Genomic DNA, 17,501 nt, shown 5'->3' on the forward strand with positions numbered 1-17,501 from the left:
CACAAAAGAAAACTAGTCAGGCTCAAGACTCCCGGAAGGCAGAGGCCAAGTACGTTTGAATTGCAAAGTCAGGTGTGCTCAGCCGGAGGAGCTCACAGTTGGATGAAGGTGGGAAGAGTAGTCTGGAGCTGGGAGAGCTTCACAGAGCCATCACCCTCGAAGGGAGGGGGCTGCTCCCAGCCCTGACCAGATGAAAACCCAGGATGCTTCTCTGACAAGGTCTGGGAAGAGGCAGGCTCGCTGGAAGCCGCTGCCTGGGAATTGCCTCAGGAAGGTTGACATCCTGCACTGGATGATTTTAACATGTGGCCAGGCTGCTTTCAGAAGTAGCATATCTTTCGCCTAATGTGGCTGCTAAGTGTGTAATGTTTTCGTCCCATGCAAGGCAGGCCCCTCCAGAGCCCGAAGGGCCGTAAGGGCCACGCCCCTGCTACTGGGTCACTGGGTCAGGGCTTTTCCTCTGTTAACTGGCCTCTCCAGGCCATCCTGCACACAGCTACTTTAGAGGTGAAGGCATTTTGAAACCACACATTGTGGTGTAGGAAAGACCTGTGGAGCTATGGGACCTGGGTCTCAGAAGCTGGGAAAGATCAGCCGTCAGAAACAGGAACTGACCTCTTCTGGGCTATTCAGGAAAGAGCCACACTGCCAAGAGCAGGTGGGGCTGCCCTGCCCAACACGGCATCACCCCGCTGGATAGTTTCCCCGAGAGAGGAGGTCTGCCCGTTTCCTTCACTGCTGCTGTCTCTCCCTTAGCCTCTACGAGGGTCATGGTCTGTAGAAGCAGCCACCAGGGGTCTGCCCTCCTCTCTTGATCCTCCAACACCAACCTGAAGGCCCTGGGGCAGCTGGCACCACTGCCCGTGACACGCCCCACATATGTGAGGCTTTGCCTGGCACATCCTGGATGGGTCTGTGTTTACATGGTAAAGGGAACGAGGAAGGAAAAAAAGGTATTTTAAAAAACCTTTACTGTAGGGGCACCTGGTGAGCTCAGTCGGTACAGCATGTGACTATCTTGGGGTTGTGAGTTTGAGCCCCACGTCAGTGTGGAGATTACTTAAAATATTAGAGAAAAAAAACACTTAATTGCAAAACAATATGGATAAATGCACAAAACTTCCTTGTAAACACCACCTAAGCCAAGAACCTCATTTCCCCAGGAGCCTGTTCATGTGCCTGCGCCAATTGCCGCCTCCCCTCCCTCTGAACAGAGTCACCAGCCCAACTGAGTCCTGAGGGTCACCCTGAGCATTAAGGCTCTGTGCTTCACTTGGGTGTCTTAGCAGTGTGCAGGGGCCCCTTCCCGCCCTGCCCGGGGAACCTATGACGTGGGGAGACAGGGTGCAGGAGGGCGGCTCCATGCTGTCCTGTGGGTGGCACACTCCGAGGCAGGGAGTAGGGCAAGAACGTCTCGGCCCCTGACCAGTCCCCTGGGCAGACAGAGGCAGGACGTGAGGAAGGCACGGGACTTGGTCCTCGAGCCCGGCATTCCTTCCACACGCCTCAGACTCCCACGTGTGTAACCAGGCTCCAGGGCACAGCTGCCGGGGAGGGAAAGGGGAGGCCAGGGGCCGGGTAGCGCGGCCTCGGCCAGGCCCTGCCGGGGCAGCAAGGCAGCGACCACACTTGGCACAAGGGAGTCCCTTGACACGGTCCTGAAAACATGATGGGGTGAGGAGTGCTCTTGGCGTTTTCAGGCCTCCGGGGCATCAGAGGTAGTGACGCCCGAGAGGCTGCGGGTCGAGATGAACCAGAGCACGGCTCCCGGGAGCCAGCCCTTGGCCTGGCCCTGTGGCTGAGAGGACTCCTGCACTCCAACCACCTCGCCCTGTGAGCACCACGACCATGCAAGACTCTGGCCCCATGGCAGGGGCCGGCCTGGGAGAAGTGCCTGGCCTAGGTGCCCATCCTACAGGGTCAGAGCAGCGTCCAGGTGCATAGCCGTCTCCCCGGAGCTTGCAGGGCTCCCCAGTGTTCTTGGACAGCAAGGTGGGAGCAGCCACCCCGCCAGGGGGCTCACCTGCACGACCCCGCCACCCCCAAGCACCACAGAGGACGAGATACCTGATGTGAGTCCTGCGATCCCTGCAACACCTGGCGGTCAACACCCAGTGGGTGTCAGCCCTCAGTGGGTGTCTCGTGGTGAGGGCGGCGGGGAGAGAGGGAGCAGGGTGGTTGGAGCAGTTCTCAGCAAGATAGAAGGTGGGAAAAATGTGGGGGCCGCCTGGCCTGGCGAGTGAAGTGGTGACCCCAACCCTGGTTCCCCTGCCCCGGAACCCAGGGAGCTAACCCTACGGTAGGAAGACAGCCCACAGGGATTTTCACCCACCTTGCAGGTGCCCAGAGTGGGGCCCTGGGAAGCCTGGTGAATAGGGTCCCTGAAGGTACCCGAGGGGCTGCCCTTCGCACTGCATCTGTCTGAGCAACACCCCTGGGGGTGGATGGTGCACAGCCAGGGAGGCCACACACGGCCTATGAACTCACCAAAAAATTCAGCCTGAACCGTTCTGGGGAAAGAGAGAGACCAGCTTCCATCGGAGAAGTCATAGGGGCCCCTGATATCAGAAAGTTCCAAGAAACACTTTACTGGGGGCTTGGGAGGGAACGGCCCCCCAGGAGGGTGCCAGCTGGGACCCTGTGCATCCCAGTCATCCCAGCAGGTCGCCCACGGGTAAGCCCAGCTCTTGCCTCGGCTGAAACTTCAATGCCCAGAGGAAGACGACGACACACGGTCTTGCTGAGGCTGAGGCACAGGCTTAGACGTGCACCTGGGCAGCATCTCTGCTGTTGGGTGCTGCCGACCGGCAGGTCCTCCTGGGAGCACTAGTCCTTGTGGATCCCAAGCCAGATTAAAAGCCGGTCTAGAAAGGTTACGGCTCGAGACAGCCAATTATCGCTGCAAAAGGGAGAAGGACAGCATTGTATTTGTGATGCCAGAAGCTGTCTGAGGGGTTGCTGGGCAGGGCCAGGCCTAGCTTCAAGCGTCCCTAGACAAGCCAGGAGCTGGAGCAGAGGTGCTTCCAACAGTGGGAGCGGCCCGGGGCGGCAAGCAAGACCCCCTCTGCCCGTCCTGCCCTGAGAAACTGCCGGCCACCGCTGGCAACCACGCAGCCCTCGCTCGGGGAGGAGACAGTCTCTGCGTGGCGGCCTGCGGGGGCAGATAAGCCCGGGCCAGGCAGGAAGGCGGCTCACTGCGTCAGGACCCCCTAGTCCCACAAACAGGAGCCCCATTCCTGAGGCCCGAGTCCCCCACTGCTTCCTTGGCCCATGAAACCTTCCTTGCAGCCCCTCTGCCTGCTGGGCCTCAGGCCAGAGCAAAACAGGCAGCAGGATTCACTTGGGGAGGTCCTCAGAGCAGCCAAGCCTGCTCCCATGACTCTGCCCCACGACACTGCTCCCCAGTCCCCAGCGGGGGGGGGGGGGGGGGGGGGGGCAGGGTTGCCTCCTGAGGTGGCCCAAAGTGTGCACGAGGGTGTCTGCATTACCCCATGGCTGGAGCTGTGACTGGAATGTGGTGGGTGGGGATGCCATTCTCTGCAGAGTCCTACACAAGGAAGAACCGTCATCTGCTTTCATATGAAGAAACAACCCAGAGAAGAAACCATTGTTTTCTCCGATGAAAAGAATGCACAAATCATGCTACCTCCTCCTCTCTTTCTTTTCCCTCCCAAAGCCTCTCCCGGGTTAAACACATGACATTCAGCCAGTAGTACAGGCATCCAAGGGGCCATAGCCAGGCCCTGGTGATGGCCGGCCCACGTGGGATCCATCCGGCGAGAGGCCTCCTTACCTGGGCATGCCAGTGGGGATGGAGCACCTGTGATCCAGAAGCATGTCAAAGCCATGCAGACTTGCTAGCAAAGAGATGAGACACAGTTAGAGACCAAGGCCAGGCAGCAGGGGAGGGCAGCCATTCCTATAGGGGCTGGGCCAGCACCCCCAGGGCAGAAGGCAGGGGTGTCTTGGGCGGGGGGCGCTCAGAAGGCTGTGCCCGGAGTGCATTTGTTCTCCCAGTAAGCTCAGAAATTGAGCCTATGATAGGGACATACTGTGTCCGTGGTGGCAGGGCCCTGCCACTGTTCTGAGGGGGGCACACAGGGGCCTGTAGGAGAGCAAGAGGGCAGTGAGGCTCTTGGTACGGCCAGCCGCTTGTTCTAATGAACGGATTAAGTCACTTAATCCTCATACAACCATCATCCTGGCCCAGGTGACATAGCTATTCAGCAGCAGTTCGCACCCAGCCCGCTTCCAGAATCCCTGCTCCAGTTACACCGAGCTGCTCCCGGCAGAGCACACCTGCACCGAGGCTTTACGTTTCTGCACCTTTCGGCATGTTCCTGTGCAGCACAAACGCCTTTTGTAAGACTTTCTCCTAATAACCGGCCCTGCCCAGGAAGAACCCCACGGAGCGCTGCTCCAGTGCATGGCTGGCGGGGACCCCGACCCCCTGGGCCTCTACGGTCCAAGTCCTGGTCTCCTGGTCCCCATCCCGCCTCCGCACCGCGTCCCTGGGGACGAGTCCCCTCCCTGGCCCCCCCCCCCCCCCCAGCACCACAGTACTCCAACCCCGGGAGGTGGGCAGGACGCCGGTGCTGGCACCAGCACCCCAGATAACACCCCACTGGTACCAGAAATGGAGGGATTGGGATCCATCATAATCTTTTGTTTCCTAATTATCTACAGAAAAGTTATCTTAAATGTATGAAAAAATTAATGGAAAGCTCCGTGCCAGCACTGTTTTAAGCACTTTGCATGGATTATCTCCTTTAACTCTGATACTAATCATTAAGATCGGAATTCCTTTTCTTATTCTACTTAAACGAAAAGCAGAGGCGTCTCCAGCAAGCGTGTGCGGTAGGCAGCGCGAGCTGGGCTGGTCGCCACGGGGGACGGCGACAATCTCCGGGGCTGGGCTCCCGGCTCGCTGCCCACACTCCGCAGCCTTGTGCGCTGGCCCCCCCGGGGCCTTCCGGGCACCGTGCGTGACCCCTACCCAGCACTCACACTCGGGGTGGGGGCCCCCCTGGCCGCCTGTGGGTTGGCCTGTGGGCCACACTCCGTGAGTGGCAGTGCCCTAGGGGTGTGGATGCAGGGAGAAGGCGGGTCCCCATGCTTTGTACTTTGAAACCCTGTATCCTGGCATGAATCAGAGTGGAGTTTCTTCAGGAACAGCACGGCACTCCTCACAGAACTAGCTCCTCCATCACAGACGCCACCTCTGTGTTAGTTTGTAGGGCGCAGGCCGCAGGAGAGGGGCAGAGGGGCGGCGGAGAGGCGGCACGGTGGTGGCATCCTGGGTTGGACATCAGACTGCGGGTGCCTTAGCGCTGGTCCTGCCCCTCGCCCAGCTCTTGAGCCCTGATCTTGGCAGGCACCATGAGGGGGTACAGTCTACAACCCCCAAGACTCCGAGGGCCTGATACACCCAGGTGGCTCCGCGGTTGAGCGTCCACCTTTGGCTCAGGGCGTGACCCCAGGGGCCTGGGATTGAGTCCCACATCGGGCTTCTTACGGGGAGCCCGTGTCTCCCTCTGCCTGTGTCTCATGAATAAATAAAATCTTAAAAAAAAAAATGACTTGGAGGGCCTGACTCTGTATCATATACTCAGTAATTTCTCCAAAGGCAAACCCTGGCAGAAGTTGAGCTAGTGGTGGTATTTACAGAATGACTTCCTAACAGCCCCTAGCTCACTATCTTAAGGGAGGTGTTGTGGACAGAACTATATCCCCGACATTCTCAAGCTGAAGCCCTAAACCCCCATGCCTCAGAGGGTGACTATGTTTGGAAACAGGCTTTTTAAGAGGGAATTAGTTACAGTGAGGCATTAGGATGGACCCTTCTCCTCATGACATGATAGTGTCAGGAGAGGAGGACAGACTGGACCCAGGGACTGGGGTGCATGAAGAAGCCCAAGAGCAGAGGCATCAGAAGACACCCACCCTACCGAGAGCGTGAGCCTGGATTTCCAGCCTCAGGACTGGGAGAAAATGAATCATTGCAAGCTACCCAGTCTAGTAGCAAACTAATACAGAAGCTTATATCCACTTTGTATTTTGACCACTGCCTACCATGATTGAGGATGGTAAGTGAATACAATAAACTGAAAGGCTGTTTGGTTAATACTTTTAATTATATGATTATAATTATACAACTTTCACTATTCAATATTTTGTATAAAACCAGTACAATACACAAGATTTTCAAACTCAACAATATATATCAAACTACATAGATATGCAAAGTTTACAGGCCATTATGAAGCTTTATCTTAAAAATACCTTCAGGAAAATAAACATTCAACCAGTTCTCTAGGCTTTATAAAATATGATTAGAAATATACATTTTAATAAAAAAATCAAGACAGTGATTGATCAAATACTGATTCATCAGTTACATTTTAAAACTTTTAATAATCTGTACACGAGTGCAGGTTAGATAAAACTCTGCAAATTATTAATATAAAACTGCAATACTATAATCAGATGGACACATCTGCTGACAGTTAATTCTACTGGGCAATTAAGGAGGTAATGTCCTACACAGTATACGTGAATTGTCCAGTTTTTTAAAGTCATCTGTAGTATTTCCACTTGGCGACATGAGTACTCAGATTTAGAGAAATGGAAGAGCAGGAGCCAGCCTTACCAGAACAGCTTTAGCAGGAGGTAACTGGTAAAGAATTAAAATGTTTTTAAAGTTGTCTTTGATGAGCACTGCCTTCCAAGCTGCAATAATTACTTTTAAAAATGTACAAAGAGAAACAAGCTACTTTTAGAACCAACATCGAAAGACAGCATTGCTCATTTGCCATGAATGGTGGTGATTCAAGCAAAGGAAAGCCTCCAGGAGCTCTTGGCACCACACACCCCAAGGCCTGGAGGCCCGCATGGTGCACACAACCGGCCATGAGGCTCCAAATGCAGTTGCCTCATGAGAACACTGGGGAACTCCTCTAAAAATTGTCTGGGCCCAAGAAAAGAGTAGAAATCACCCCTGTGAGAGGAGAGGAGAGAAGAGGATGAAGTGGGTGAGTGACAGGCTAATGGGGCTAAGTTTGGACCAGAAGAATGCTGGAGACTAGAAGAGCAGCGTGCCACCCAGAAGTGGCAAAGTGGACAAAGAAGGCTACTTGCTTTGGTGAGACGCTGCTCAGGATTTACCCCTCTTCGTGGACAACTAAGAGATTTTTAGTTTTTCTTTAGCATTACAAAATAGAAGTCTGTCTATACTTCTAGATACCCAGTTTTACAGACACCCTTCCTTTGGACTGTCTCTGACTTTGGACACAAGTTCCCCAAGAGCTTCAAGGACACCTAAAAATATTCATTTCTAATTTTAATTCCAATGGAAACTGTCTTGGTGTACTTTGAAAGTTATTTAAGGCTCTTAAGTTTAAAGGATTCTCTCTGACTCTCCCTATTTCATATTCCATAGCAACAGTCTTTCCATGACAAGGACTTGAAGTTAGAATTTCAGAAGATTCAGGGTGTGTTTCAGTTTCTGTTGGGGAAAAAAAAGAGTCCGCTCTTATTCATAGCAGGAAGAACGTTCCATCAGTGAGACCCAGAGGCTTCCTGGTTTCCAGATCCGCCCTCAGTAAGTTGAACAGTGAGCTATGAAATCCCCTGAAGCACACCCTAGTCTTGGTGTGATCCAGGGAACACTTCTTGATCAAATCACTAGTTTCCTAGGACTCGTTTCAATGAGACAGTTAAATACAAAGATTTTTTAGAAAGAGCCACAGTGATAGCAATTTTAGCTGGTAACTTGAGCAGCCAACACAAAAAGGCAATTTGTAAAATAAGAAGTACTGTGGTTAACACTGAAGCCCAGATTTTTCACTCTTGGCCAGGACACAAAATGGCTTATTCCCTGTGAAGGAGACAGCACACTGAGCTTGTTCTGATGGAATAAAAAGCCAAACCAAGGGCAGTTCAGAGGGAAGTTTGATTTTCAGAACTACCTGGATTATTTAAACAGGAGATGGCCTTTAAAACTGTCGAAGTAAGAAGAATTGCCCTGAGAAGCCAATGTTTTATGCAAGGGCACACAGTCTGAACACTTAGTATTGTCTCCTAGCACAAGACAGCAAGTGGAATGTTTCTCTTCCCATCCAAAGCTTACCCATGAGGGGTCTTCCTGTCTCCCATTTGGTACATGGGTCTTTGTACCTCGTTCACTTCCAGGGATAGGAACCCACCTTTCCTCTGAGATCTAGTCTCTGGGGTTTAAAAACTGGCATTACACCCATTACACCTGGCAGGGAAGAGCCCCTTGTCTGACCAAGATGATGGGCATGTGCCATCTCCCCTCGAAGCCAGTCAACCTTATCATTTACTCCACAAGAGAGGAAATATCAAAATGGAGCCATGCCTTCCTGTAACTTTTTGCATTAACAGACGTTGATCTGTTTATTCCAACTGCTTCTTACTGTTCTTAGTTTTGTTAAAAAGGCAGCTTTTAAAAATGGAATTGCCTGCTCACCTGGTTCATTCATCTTGCAATGTGAAGACATGTGCCTTCTATACCCTTTCCATGTTGTATCCCCTGTTCTTCAAACCAGGACAGGCAAAAAATTCTATTTGGGGCTCCACTGTTTTGTTTTAGCAGCAAATAAATTGTTTTTGTGATTGCTTTATAACACAGACTCTGCTGTGTTTCTGTGGTGGGGGTGGGGGGTGGGGGGTGAAGGCACTCTGCAAAGAGTTAGTTGTAGTCCCTAACCAAAGGCAACGGTGAGTCTCTTATTTACAAACAACTGAAATCCGGATGCAAATAACTCGCACTGAAATCAAAGGGGGCGTGAAAGGCCTTTGGCTGATCACATAAAAACAGAAATCCACAATGCTACAGAGACAGACCCTAATAAAGCAGTACCTTTTTTTTCCCCCTTTTTAAAGCCATTTGGGATGGCTATTTCCAAGGAGAAACACCAAAAGTTTGTTGTGTTTTTTTTTATCATGCATGGAAGGAACTAGGGCTTTGATTTCTATGACCCGGCAGCTGCTCAGCGGGCAGCCGTGGCGTCCATCCTGCAGTCCCTCGCCCACACACAGGAATGACCTCGCCATCACCTTCCAGCTCTGTGACTGGTTGCCCTCCCAATTCCTCTAACACTACCCTCATAGTCTCTTCCAGTTTAGGTTGCCAAAGTCCCACTTTGTATCAGAACATCCAACAGTCTACAAACACGGTTTTCACAGGTTCTTGTTAATAAAGCACTCTTCGGTGGAAGACAAACAGCTTGGGTACTTAATGGAGTTACCAGTACAACAACAGTACAAATACTAAAGTGAGGATGGTTAAACCAAATAGTATCAAATTACAGAAAGTACCACTTCAGTAATGCCTGTTTTCTCTTTATAAATTTTGACACAGGGTGAACAGAAAATAAATACGTAAAAAACCTCCATCAGATCGTCACTTCTGAAGGCCAGCAGCTAAAATGATTGCCATCACAGGGACACACGGGCAGCACACAGACTGGTCAGCTTTCCTGACAGCAGAGGGCTTTGATATTTACACCTGAGACGGAATTTATAACAGCTTTGTCGTTTAACTTGAGACGTTTCTACCAAAAGAGAGCTGGGTCTTCTTCAAGTCACTGCTTGTGCCCAGACTCAAGTAGTTATTTAAACTCCCGTGGACATTGTCTTCATTGAATAAACTTCTTAGGTGGAAAGCAGCTAAGGCCTTTGCAATTTTGCTTTGTTTCCAAAGAAATTGTGCTAAGTCTTGCTGTAGTTCTCTGTTCCTAGAGTCTTCCTTCAGTTCTGGTCACAGGTTTTTATTTAACGCAAGACTGTTTTAGTCCTTGAAATGGAGGGACTACAGGGGGAGAAAAAAAAGGATTTTACCATGAAGGTTTCCAAGTGTCCCGTACAGAGTTACCCAAGACAAGGAAGGCAACATAATAAAAGTGGTGACATGCTAAGAGGTATACACTTTGTATAATTCTTTAATGACAAATATTTTGAAAGAGATAGTACAGTATCAACCATAAAGTAAAGACAAACGGGAGAGAAAGGCAGAACAGAAAGAGGTTCGGTTCTGCAAAAAATAATGATAAAAACAAAACGAGAAGGGTGGGCAGAAGCAGCAGAGCAATGCGAGTACCATAATGCCATTAAAGGCATTTGTTGCAAAGCATTCCTTTTCCTTCCTTCCCTCTGAGGAACCAGGCTGTGGGAAAGGTGGAAAGAATGAAAAGATAAAGAAGTGTTACTTGGTTATTTCCAAAGCCAGAATTTGGTCACAGAAAAAGCTCTGGCACCTCAAGCAGTTTCCAGGGGGGCAGCTGCACAGGGAAGGCACCCACTGCCCGCCATCCTTGGGCTGCACCACGGACCCATCTCTGTATGAAATTAGCCCACACTGATTCTTACCCTATCTCCCTTCTGTCCTTCCCCAATTTATTATGTCAACTTTCATCCAGACAGCAACTAGCAGAGGAGAAAAGTAAGCAAAGACAAGAGCCAGAGAAGCCAGTATCATCTAGAGACATCCCTCACTGCCTGACACTGGCGCTCACTCAGAGGAGCACATCTGAATCGCTCACTCAGTTGTTGGGAGACCCAACAGAATACGGAGTACAGAGGTCCAGGTCAGCCAGTGCAGCCGAGTGGGAAAATGTCTGGAATTACAAAGGGAAATCAGTAATTTAGAGGATTAGAGGAAACCAGCATTGTTTTCAAAAAGGATATTTAGCAACCACATTCTGGAGCTTCTAGACTGATGTTTTTTCAGAGATAATGGTAGTAACTAGAAGTTGGGAGCCCAGAGGTGGTAGAATGGACACTGAGATCTGAGCCTGGAAGGAGTGGGCAGACATGATGATGATAAAAGTCATAAATGAGAAGGCTTAAAAAGTCAAAGAAGTCCTAAATATAGTACTCCCAACAGAAGGGCTCATGAAGACACATTTTCAGAGGCCAAGGAAGGCACCCTGAGTGTTTCTCTTTCCTCATAGTATCAAAAATTGGGTACAAAACACCCCCAAAAGTCACAAACATTAGGTTGGTTTGACAGGTGGAACAGAAAGTGATGGTTCCTGGATGGTAACTTGGAATTAAAAAAAAAAAAAAAATCACTTGTCCACGACCACTTTTCTAGAAAATGAAGTTATAATTAAAAAGAAAGAAAGAAAGAAAGAGAGAGAGAGAAAAAAAAAGGAAAGATGGAGAAATCGCACAAGCTTACAGAAACATGCACTCGATGGTAAGTTGTATCAACACATAAACTGAACTGCATGGTATTACGAGGTGGCTGCAGGTCTTCAGTCAGAGGCATAATGGTGGAATTTTTAAGACTTTAAGACAGTTCGTCAGAGAGTTAAGAGAGAATACTGAGAACAGGCCAATTCTCCACTGAATTTAGCAATTCTTAAGAAAGAAACAATAGAATGATGTACAGCTTTCACAGGAATCGGGAGGGGTGGAAGTCTACTGATTTACTTCTTCAGACTTGACAAAGGGGATGAGGAAGGTGCTACACAGAACCCTGTCAGCCACCACCAAACCAAACCCTCCAGTGCTCTGGGCCTGAACTACACAACTGTGCCAGAGTAGAGCCTGGCACCCAGGAGTTAAGGTTAGATGTGGCTTGTGTTCAATGGTTACATGAGGGAATGATCATCTACCATGAGAGAACATGGTGGTATTTCTTCCCAGCAACAAAGATTTATGACAACACATAGTTTTGCAGCCTCCAAATAATTGCTCTTTTAATGTTTGTGGAAAAGCTGTCCCAGATTGTAGAGTGTCTCAGTAAACTGTCAAAAATCAAAAGAGCCAAATCAGTGGAAAGTGAGCTTAGGTGAGGTCTTCATCCTGGAAGCCTCTAAGAGAATAGAAAACGGGAATAAATGGTCAAGTTCCTATGGCAGGACAGGTATGACAATGACGATGATGAGTGAACATCAACCTGCAAAGAGAAGGCCTCATGGCAGGGGGAGGGGGTAACAGTGGACTGGCAACCCTGGCACCTTGGAGGCATTTATTTTATACTGAAAGGTATACTACTTCATTTCCTCATATTGCTGTCTAAAGCAAAGTTTTCTATTCAATACTTTACAATTACTCAACAATTTTATATTCTTTTGTCTTGAATCAGATTATGCACAAATGTGTTAATTCCCTCATTACCCTCCAACCAAAAATGAATGCCATTCAGTAGGATAAAAGTCTGAGGCTATACAGCTGGGCTACATCAGCTCCCACCTGGAACTAATGTATTTGCCTCCGTTTCCTGAGCTCATGGTTAAGGTGATGCGAACACAGGCCAAAAACCCAAAAGAGGCCAAGACGACCCTGCGTGAAGGGAGGTGGGTAAACACACTTGAAACCCAATTCTCTCTCACTGATTTATTTCTTCACCTCTCCCAATCTCTGAAAATCCATTCCAAGAATTTAAAAAGAAGCCTTTTGGTTATCAACACTATCCCAAATGCCTGGAAACTGCTTTGGGCCATTTCAAAATTCAGTCAAGTGTATTCAGTCTGAACTCTACTTTCAACCCCTCAAAGCATCCAGTCCAGGGACCTCAGGCAGATGCTCTCTGCAATCAGAAACCACTTCTGAGAAGCACATGTTTAGATCACTAGACAAGACCTAGATGGAAAAACTGCCGCAGGGCCACGGCCCCCAGGGGCACATGGTGTGACTGGGCATGCGTGGTCCTGGCTCCTGGACTCTATTCCCCTGTAGCCTGAAGAGCACAATCCAGAAAAGCAGAAAGCAGAATTAAATGTGCAAGACATATTCAACTGTAATGGAAGCCTGAGTAATTAACCTAAAAGGAATATGTTCATTCAAAATATCTAACAGCAGGCTTTTTATTTGAATTTTTAATAGTTTAATTCACCTAAATATGTCAAAGTTAAACTGCTCCCATTTCCCTCTACTTCTTGTTAAAAAGTTGGGAGAGAAACAAAATGATACAATCCGTAACTGTCCTACCAACTAGAAGAACTGTTAACATCATGGCATATTTTTCTGTTACCTTATTTCCATACATGCATAGAAATGTATGTATATATATTTAAATATAGGTGTAATACATACAAGCTTACATATTACACATAAATATATCTATAAACATGTAGTTGTATGCATTTCTATACATAAAGTATATTGTACATTTATAAAATTATAGTTAATACTTCATAATTTTTATGTGTAGCTCTTTTCACTTATTGGTTCATGAGCATTTATCGAGGTCATTAAATTTTCTTTAAAAACATGGCTCTTGATTCACTTGGTATAATTCAACAATCTTTAGGCCATTTCCTCTTCCTCAGGGTTATACATACCCTTCTGATATGTAATAAAGTACCTGAATCCTTGACTTTCTGTCAGTATTTCTCTAATATTCTTCAAGTTGAACTAGAGAGTAAACAAAATTATAAATATTTGATAGCTTTCTATGAAAAATCCAAAATCCCCAAATTATGAGTTGGTGCCCTCAAAGCCTTGTACTAAGGCATGATCACATTCTCATGTAAGTAAACGTATGTAATGAAATTATATGAATCAGCAAAGAGGGGGAAATGGCAGAACTGAACAATCCCTTAAAACAACAACCCCCCCCCAACACACACACACACACACACAGCTCTTCGGTTTGTACCAAGTCCCTCAGGACACAGGCTGCTGGGACCTGTCCCAGAGATTAACTCAGCTGTTCCATAGCCTCAAAGATATGAGGACAGGAAGTTAAAAAGAAGCAAAGAAAATTGGGAAAGATGCTTTGGAGTCTGGTTCAGAATTTCTTCAGGCCGCTTGTGGTCTAAGAGAGGTGCTGGGCCATGAGCACAGGACTGCACATGTTGTCAACACCAGGCAAAGATACACAAACACAAAAAGGGTGCCTGCCTTCTACTCCTGAGATAACAGTATGTAGGTTATCTGTTCTTCCCTCAAAGGGGAACTGCTTCTAGGATATGTTAGATTCTAGAAATATCTGCCTTCAGTTCATGATAAACATCCAAAAACAATAGTGAGTAATGGATTTGGTCATGGATTGTGTGCATTTTCTTGTCATAGCCTGTAAGAATGAAGGAAAGGAAGATGCTGGGCTCTGGGGGGAAAGTATGAGGCTCCTGGGTGTGGACTGTGGCCAAGAGACCAGGCCCTATGTAAAGAAGGATCCCAGACTCACTGGAGTTCTCATTTCCACCATCGCACTTATTTGCAGCTAATTCTCCAACAATTATGCTGTATCTGATATATAGAAAAATTTCCTCCGAGTCCTGACAGAGAGCTTTGGAAATTCAAAAACCTGTAAGTACAACCCTCTCAACTTCCCCATAACCTGACCCCAACCACATTTTCAGTGTTGAGAACCACCTCTGAAAAACAAAACAAAATAAATCCTACATTAACAGTGACCCAGAGTTTCTGAGATGGTGAATAAGTCGAACACATTTGATTAATTTCCCATCACAGGGACTCTGCTTTCTCCTCTCTTCCTCTCTTCATTTCTATCTCCAGAAGATTAAATTGGAAAACCAATGTATGGAACTTTTCAGAAGAGTAGGATTCTTTTCTCACCTTTTAAAACTGCTTTTTCTTGAAGCAGATCTGGTGGTTCTTTTAGTAATGCCTGCACTGCCAGAAATGTTAGGTTCAGATGTTTTACAGCTCTGAACACTGGACTGAAGAATTACTCTGAAAACAGTTGGAAAAAAATAAGATTATATTCACTGAAACAATTTTCAAATACTTGACAGAGGAAAGCATCTTTGCAATTTAGTGCAAATTAGTTTATTGAGAATTGATAGGATTTTCCATTAATACATTTGCCAGAAAAATCTGAAACACATTTTCACATCAGTCTTTCGAAATGAAGCATCTCATTTCCCCATGAAGCTTATAAAAAGAACATACTTTGCTTTTAGAAAACAAATGACCTGGCATTTTAAAGCAATTCCCGCACCAAAAAAAAATCAATCAGTAAAACAAATTTTTGTGCCCCAAAGTAAAAGTAGATTCTCAGAATTCTAATCATAAAGACAAGAAATCATTTAAAAGCTCTGAATTCTAAGGAATATGAATATGAAAATCTATAAAATAGACTCTTCAGAAATGAAAGTATGGGTAGTAAGCCCCAAATCAATATTAATTTTATATAACATTTCAAATTTTAAAAATTTGAATTTTGAATTTTCAAGCAAAATTTGAATTTTGTTTTTTTTTTATTTGAATTTTGTCTGGATTGCAACTACTTACTAAATCACTAAGTACCATTAACATGAGAGCAAAACTTGAAATTTTGTGAAATTTGATTTAATTAAACTCTAAAATAATCTCAAGGAACCAATGCCAATGGGTGAAGGTTTCCCAGGAGGCAAATTCATGAGTCAGAAGAACAACCCTCAGATGAAGCCCAGATAGAGTACCTTGCTCAAAGTAGAGGGTGTTTTATAATTCCTCACTGAATGGTCACAGCAGAAAACATCAAAAGATTTTATATGTAAATCTTTTCTTCAACAGATAACCAAAATGCTGAACCCCATACACACACATTTATATATACTCAACTTCTATGTATCTATAATTGAAAACACTGCTTTAAAAATAAGCTTCCTCCTCTCATGTCCAAATAGAGGTGAGAGCCGCTAACAACTTAGGAGGACCCAGCTCATGAGAGTAGAAGGAACCCTTACAACTCATGGTCCTCCCTCCTTTGTATTGCTGCCATGTTAATCAGTAACTGAAGCCGGGTCCTTGAAATACAGCAGTAAATTCCTGGTATTAGCCAAACCACAGCATATTCAGCACTTAGTAAAATGCTTAACTTCTCATCACTAAAAAAATAGCAGGTATCAGTGTCCCAGGGCAGAAGCCAAGAGGCCAGTGGTTTTCAAGCTGTTTGGGGGAGGGGGTGAGGGCGGAGTATTGCTCTCTCAGCCGTTTTGCCTTATCCCCATAGTATTTCTCAAAGCGTATAAAACAGGCATTCAAAGGGAAACTGATCCTGAGTAAATGAGCCAATGCTTGACTCAGGATTTTTCACAGTTTTATCATTCTAACAAAACAGAAAAGGTATATGCAGACATAGTTGTTTAATCAATGAAGCATCTATTTAAATATCTTTCTGATCATATCAAATGCAGGGGAGGGACAGTAGAATATTTAACGGTCTCTGTTAACAGGATTTGAATATAGGATTTTTTCATAAAGAAAAAGAAAACAACATGGGACGCCTGGGTGGCTCAGCGGTTTAGCACCTGTCTTCGCCCAGGGCGTGATCCCGGAGTCCCAGGATCAAGTCCCACATCAGGCTCCCCGCGTGGCGCCTGCTTCTCCCTCTGCCTGTGTCTCTACCTCTCTCTCTCTCTCTCATAAATAAATAAAAATATTTTAAAAAAACAACAACAGAACTTCCACTGCTATTTCTGAAGCCAAGGCTCAGGGTGTGGTGCTGCCACTGTGGTCCTGAAGCCTTGCACCTGCTCCAGGCTCCTGGGTTTTACCACCATTTATACAAGTAGAGAAAGTAAGACTCCTGTTGGCTTTTTGGAAATACCACACCAACTTGTTGAAGAATTGAGGCCACTTACGGCCAGAAGAATGGACAATCATCACACTGTAAAATCATTAATGTGAAAACAAAACCAAGAGCCAATGTATTACTTGCTTAGGACATTTAAATCTTGATTTCTTAAATTAACTACTAACTTGATTTCTTAAATTAACTATCTCAAAAATTTTTTGAAATGTGTACTATTTCAAAAAAGAAATCGCTGTTAAATCCAAATTTAGGTTGACAGGTCACATCTTTTAAAAAGTACTTATTTCTCTATAAAATTACTATAAATAATTTATGTGGATTTTTTAAAGTAAGAGCATGACAGAAATTTGGAATGCATTAATGACACCAGAAGAGATTCAGGTCACTAGTTATTTGCATTAACAACAGAGCAGTTACTTTATCTGTAGGTTATGTGTCAATAAACTGGAAACCCCCCGGCAAACACACTTAGAGACGACCCGTGATAAACTCACAATACCACAAGGTGGGATAAAGCTGGCACATGTGGCACCTTCACTCTGCCATAGGGTATGGGGGAGCCCAGCACCTCTCACCTTGTGCAATCCAGGCAGTCACAGGGCTTTGTGGAGCAAAAGCCTCCTGGTGTATTTTCTCCTGTCAGCCCTTCCCCGACAGAACCCACAGTCCTGCTCTATGTCTTGCCCTCCTGGGAGTTCACCCTCTCTGTGGCCTCTGCTGAGGCCCGCTCTTCCCAGACTGACACTTGCACCTTAAGGCACACAGCAAAGCTAGTAACTGACAAGCCAGCTCTCTTACCTCTCCAACTATAAAATATAAAACACTTTGAACATAAATGCTCGATTCCAGAAAAAGAAATCCACTAGTGCGACTATGCATGGTGTACACTTGGTTATCATCCACACAAAATGAGCTTCCAAAATGGTGGGCCTGCACCCTCAGAGACACCAGCCCCCGCCTCAGGGTCTGACACAGCCGTGAGGTG

General features: G+C 46.6%; 1 protein-coding gene across 21 annotated transcripts in view; it reads right to left on the reverse strand.

The window, feature by feature from the left end:
- Nucleotides 1-6,115: 6,115 nt before the first annotated feature.
- The window catches only part of CDC14B (cell division cycle 14B), a 100,699-nt gene continuing 89,313 nt past the window's right edge, over nt 6,116-17,501 (reverse strand). For 7 of the 21 annotated variants that reach the window (XR_012002633.1, XR_012002641.1, XR_012002642.1 and 4 more), the window contains 2 exons: nt 14,554-14,670; nt 6,116-9,832 (listed from right to left, as the gene is read on the reverse strand). Coding sequence is in view for 13 of the 21 variants with exons in the window: in XM_072764022.1 (XP_072620123.1) it covers nt 9,796-9,832; nt 14,554-14,670 (154 nt within the window). In the remaining 8 variants the exon portion in view is untranslated. Of the gene's footprint in view, nt 10,187-14,553; nt 14,671-17,501 lie in introns of all 21 variants that reach the window. The other 14 variants (XM_072764049.1, XM_072764062.1, XM_072764067.1 and 11 more) reach the window with 4 other exon arrangements.

Source organism: Vulpes vulpes, chromosome 1 (genome assembly GCF_048418805.1).
Source record: "Vulpes vulpes isolate BD-2025 chromosome 1, VulVul3, whole genome shotgun sequence".
Classification (NCBI taxonomy): domain Eukaryota; kingdom Metazoa; phylum Chordata; class Mammalia; order Carnivora; family Canidae; genus Vulpes; species Vulpes vulpes.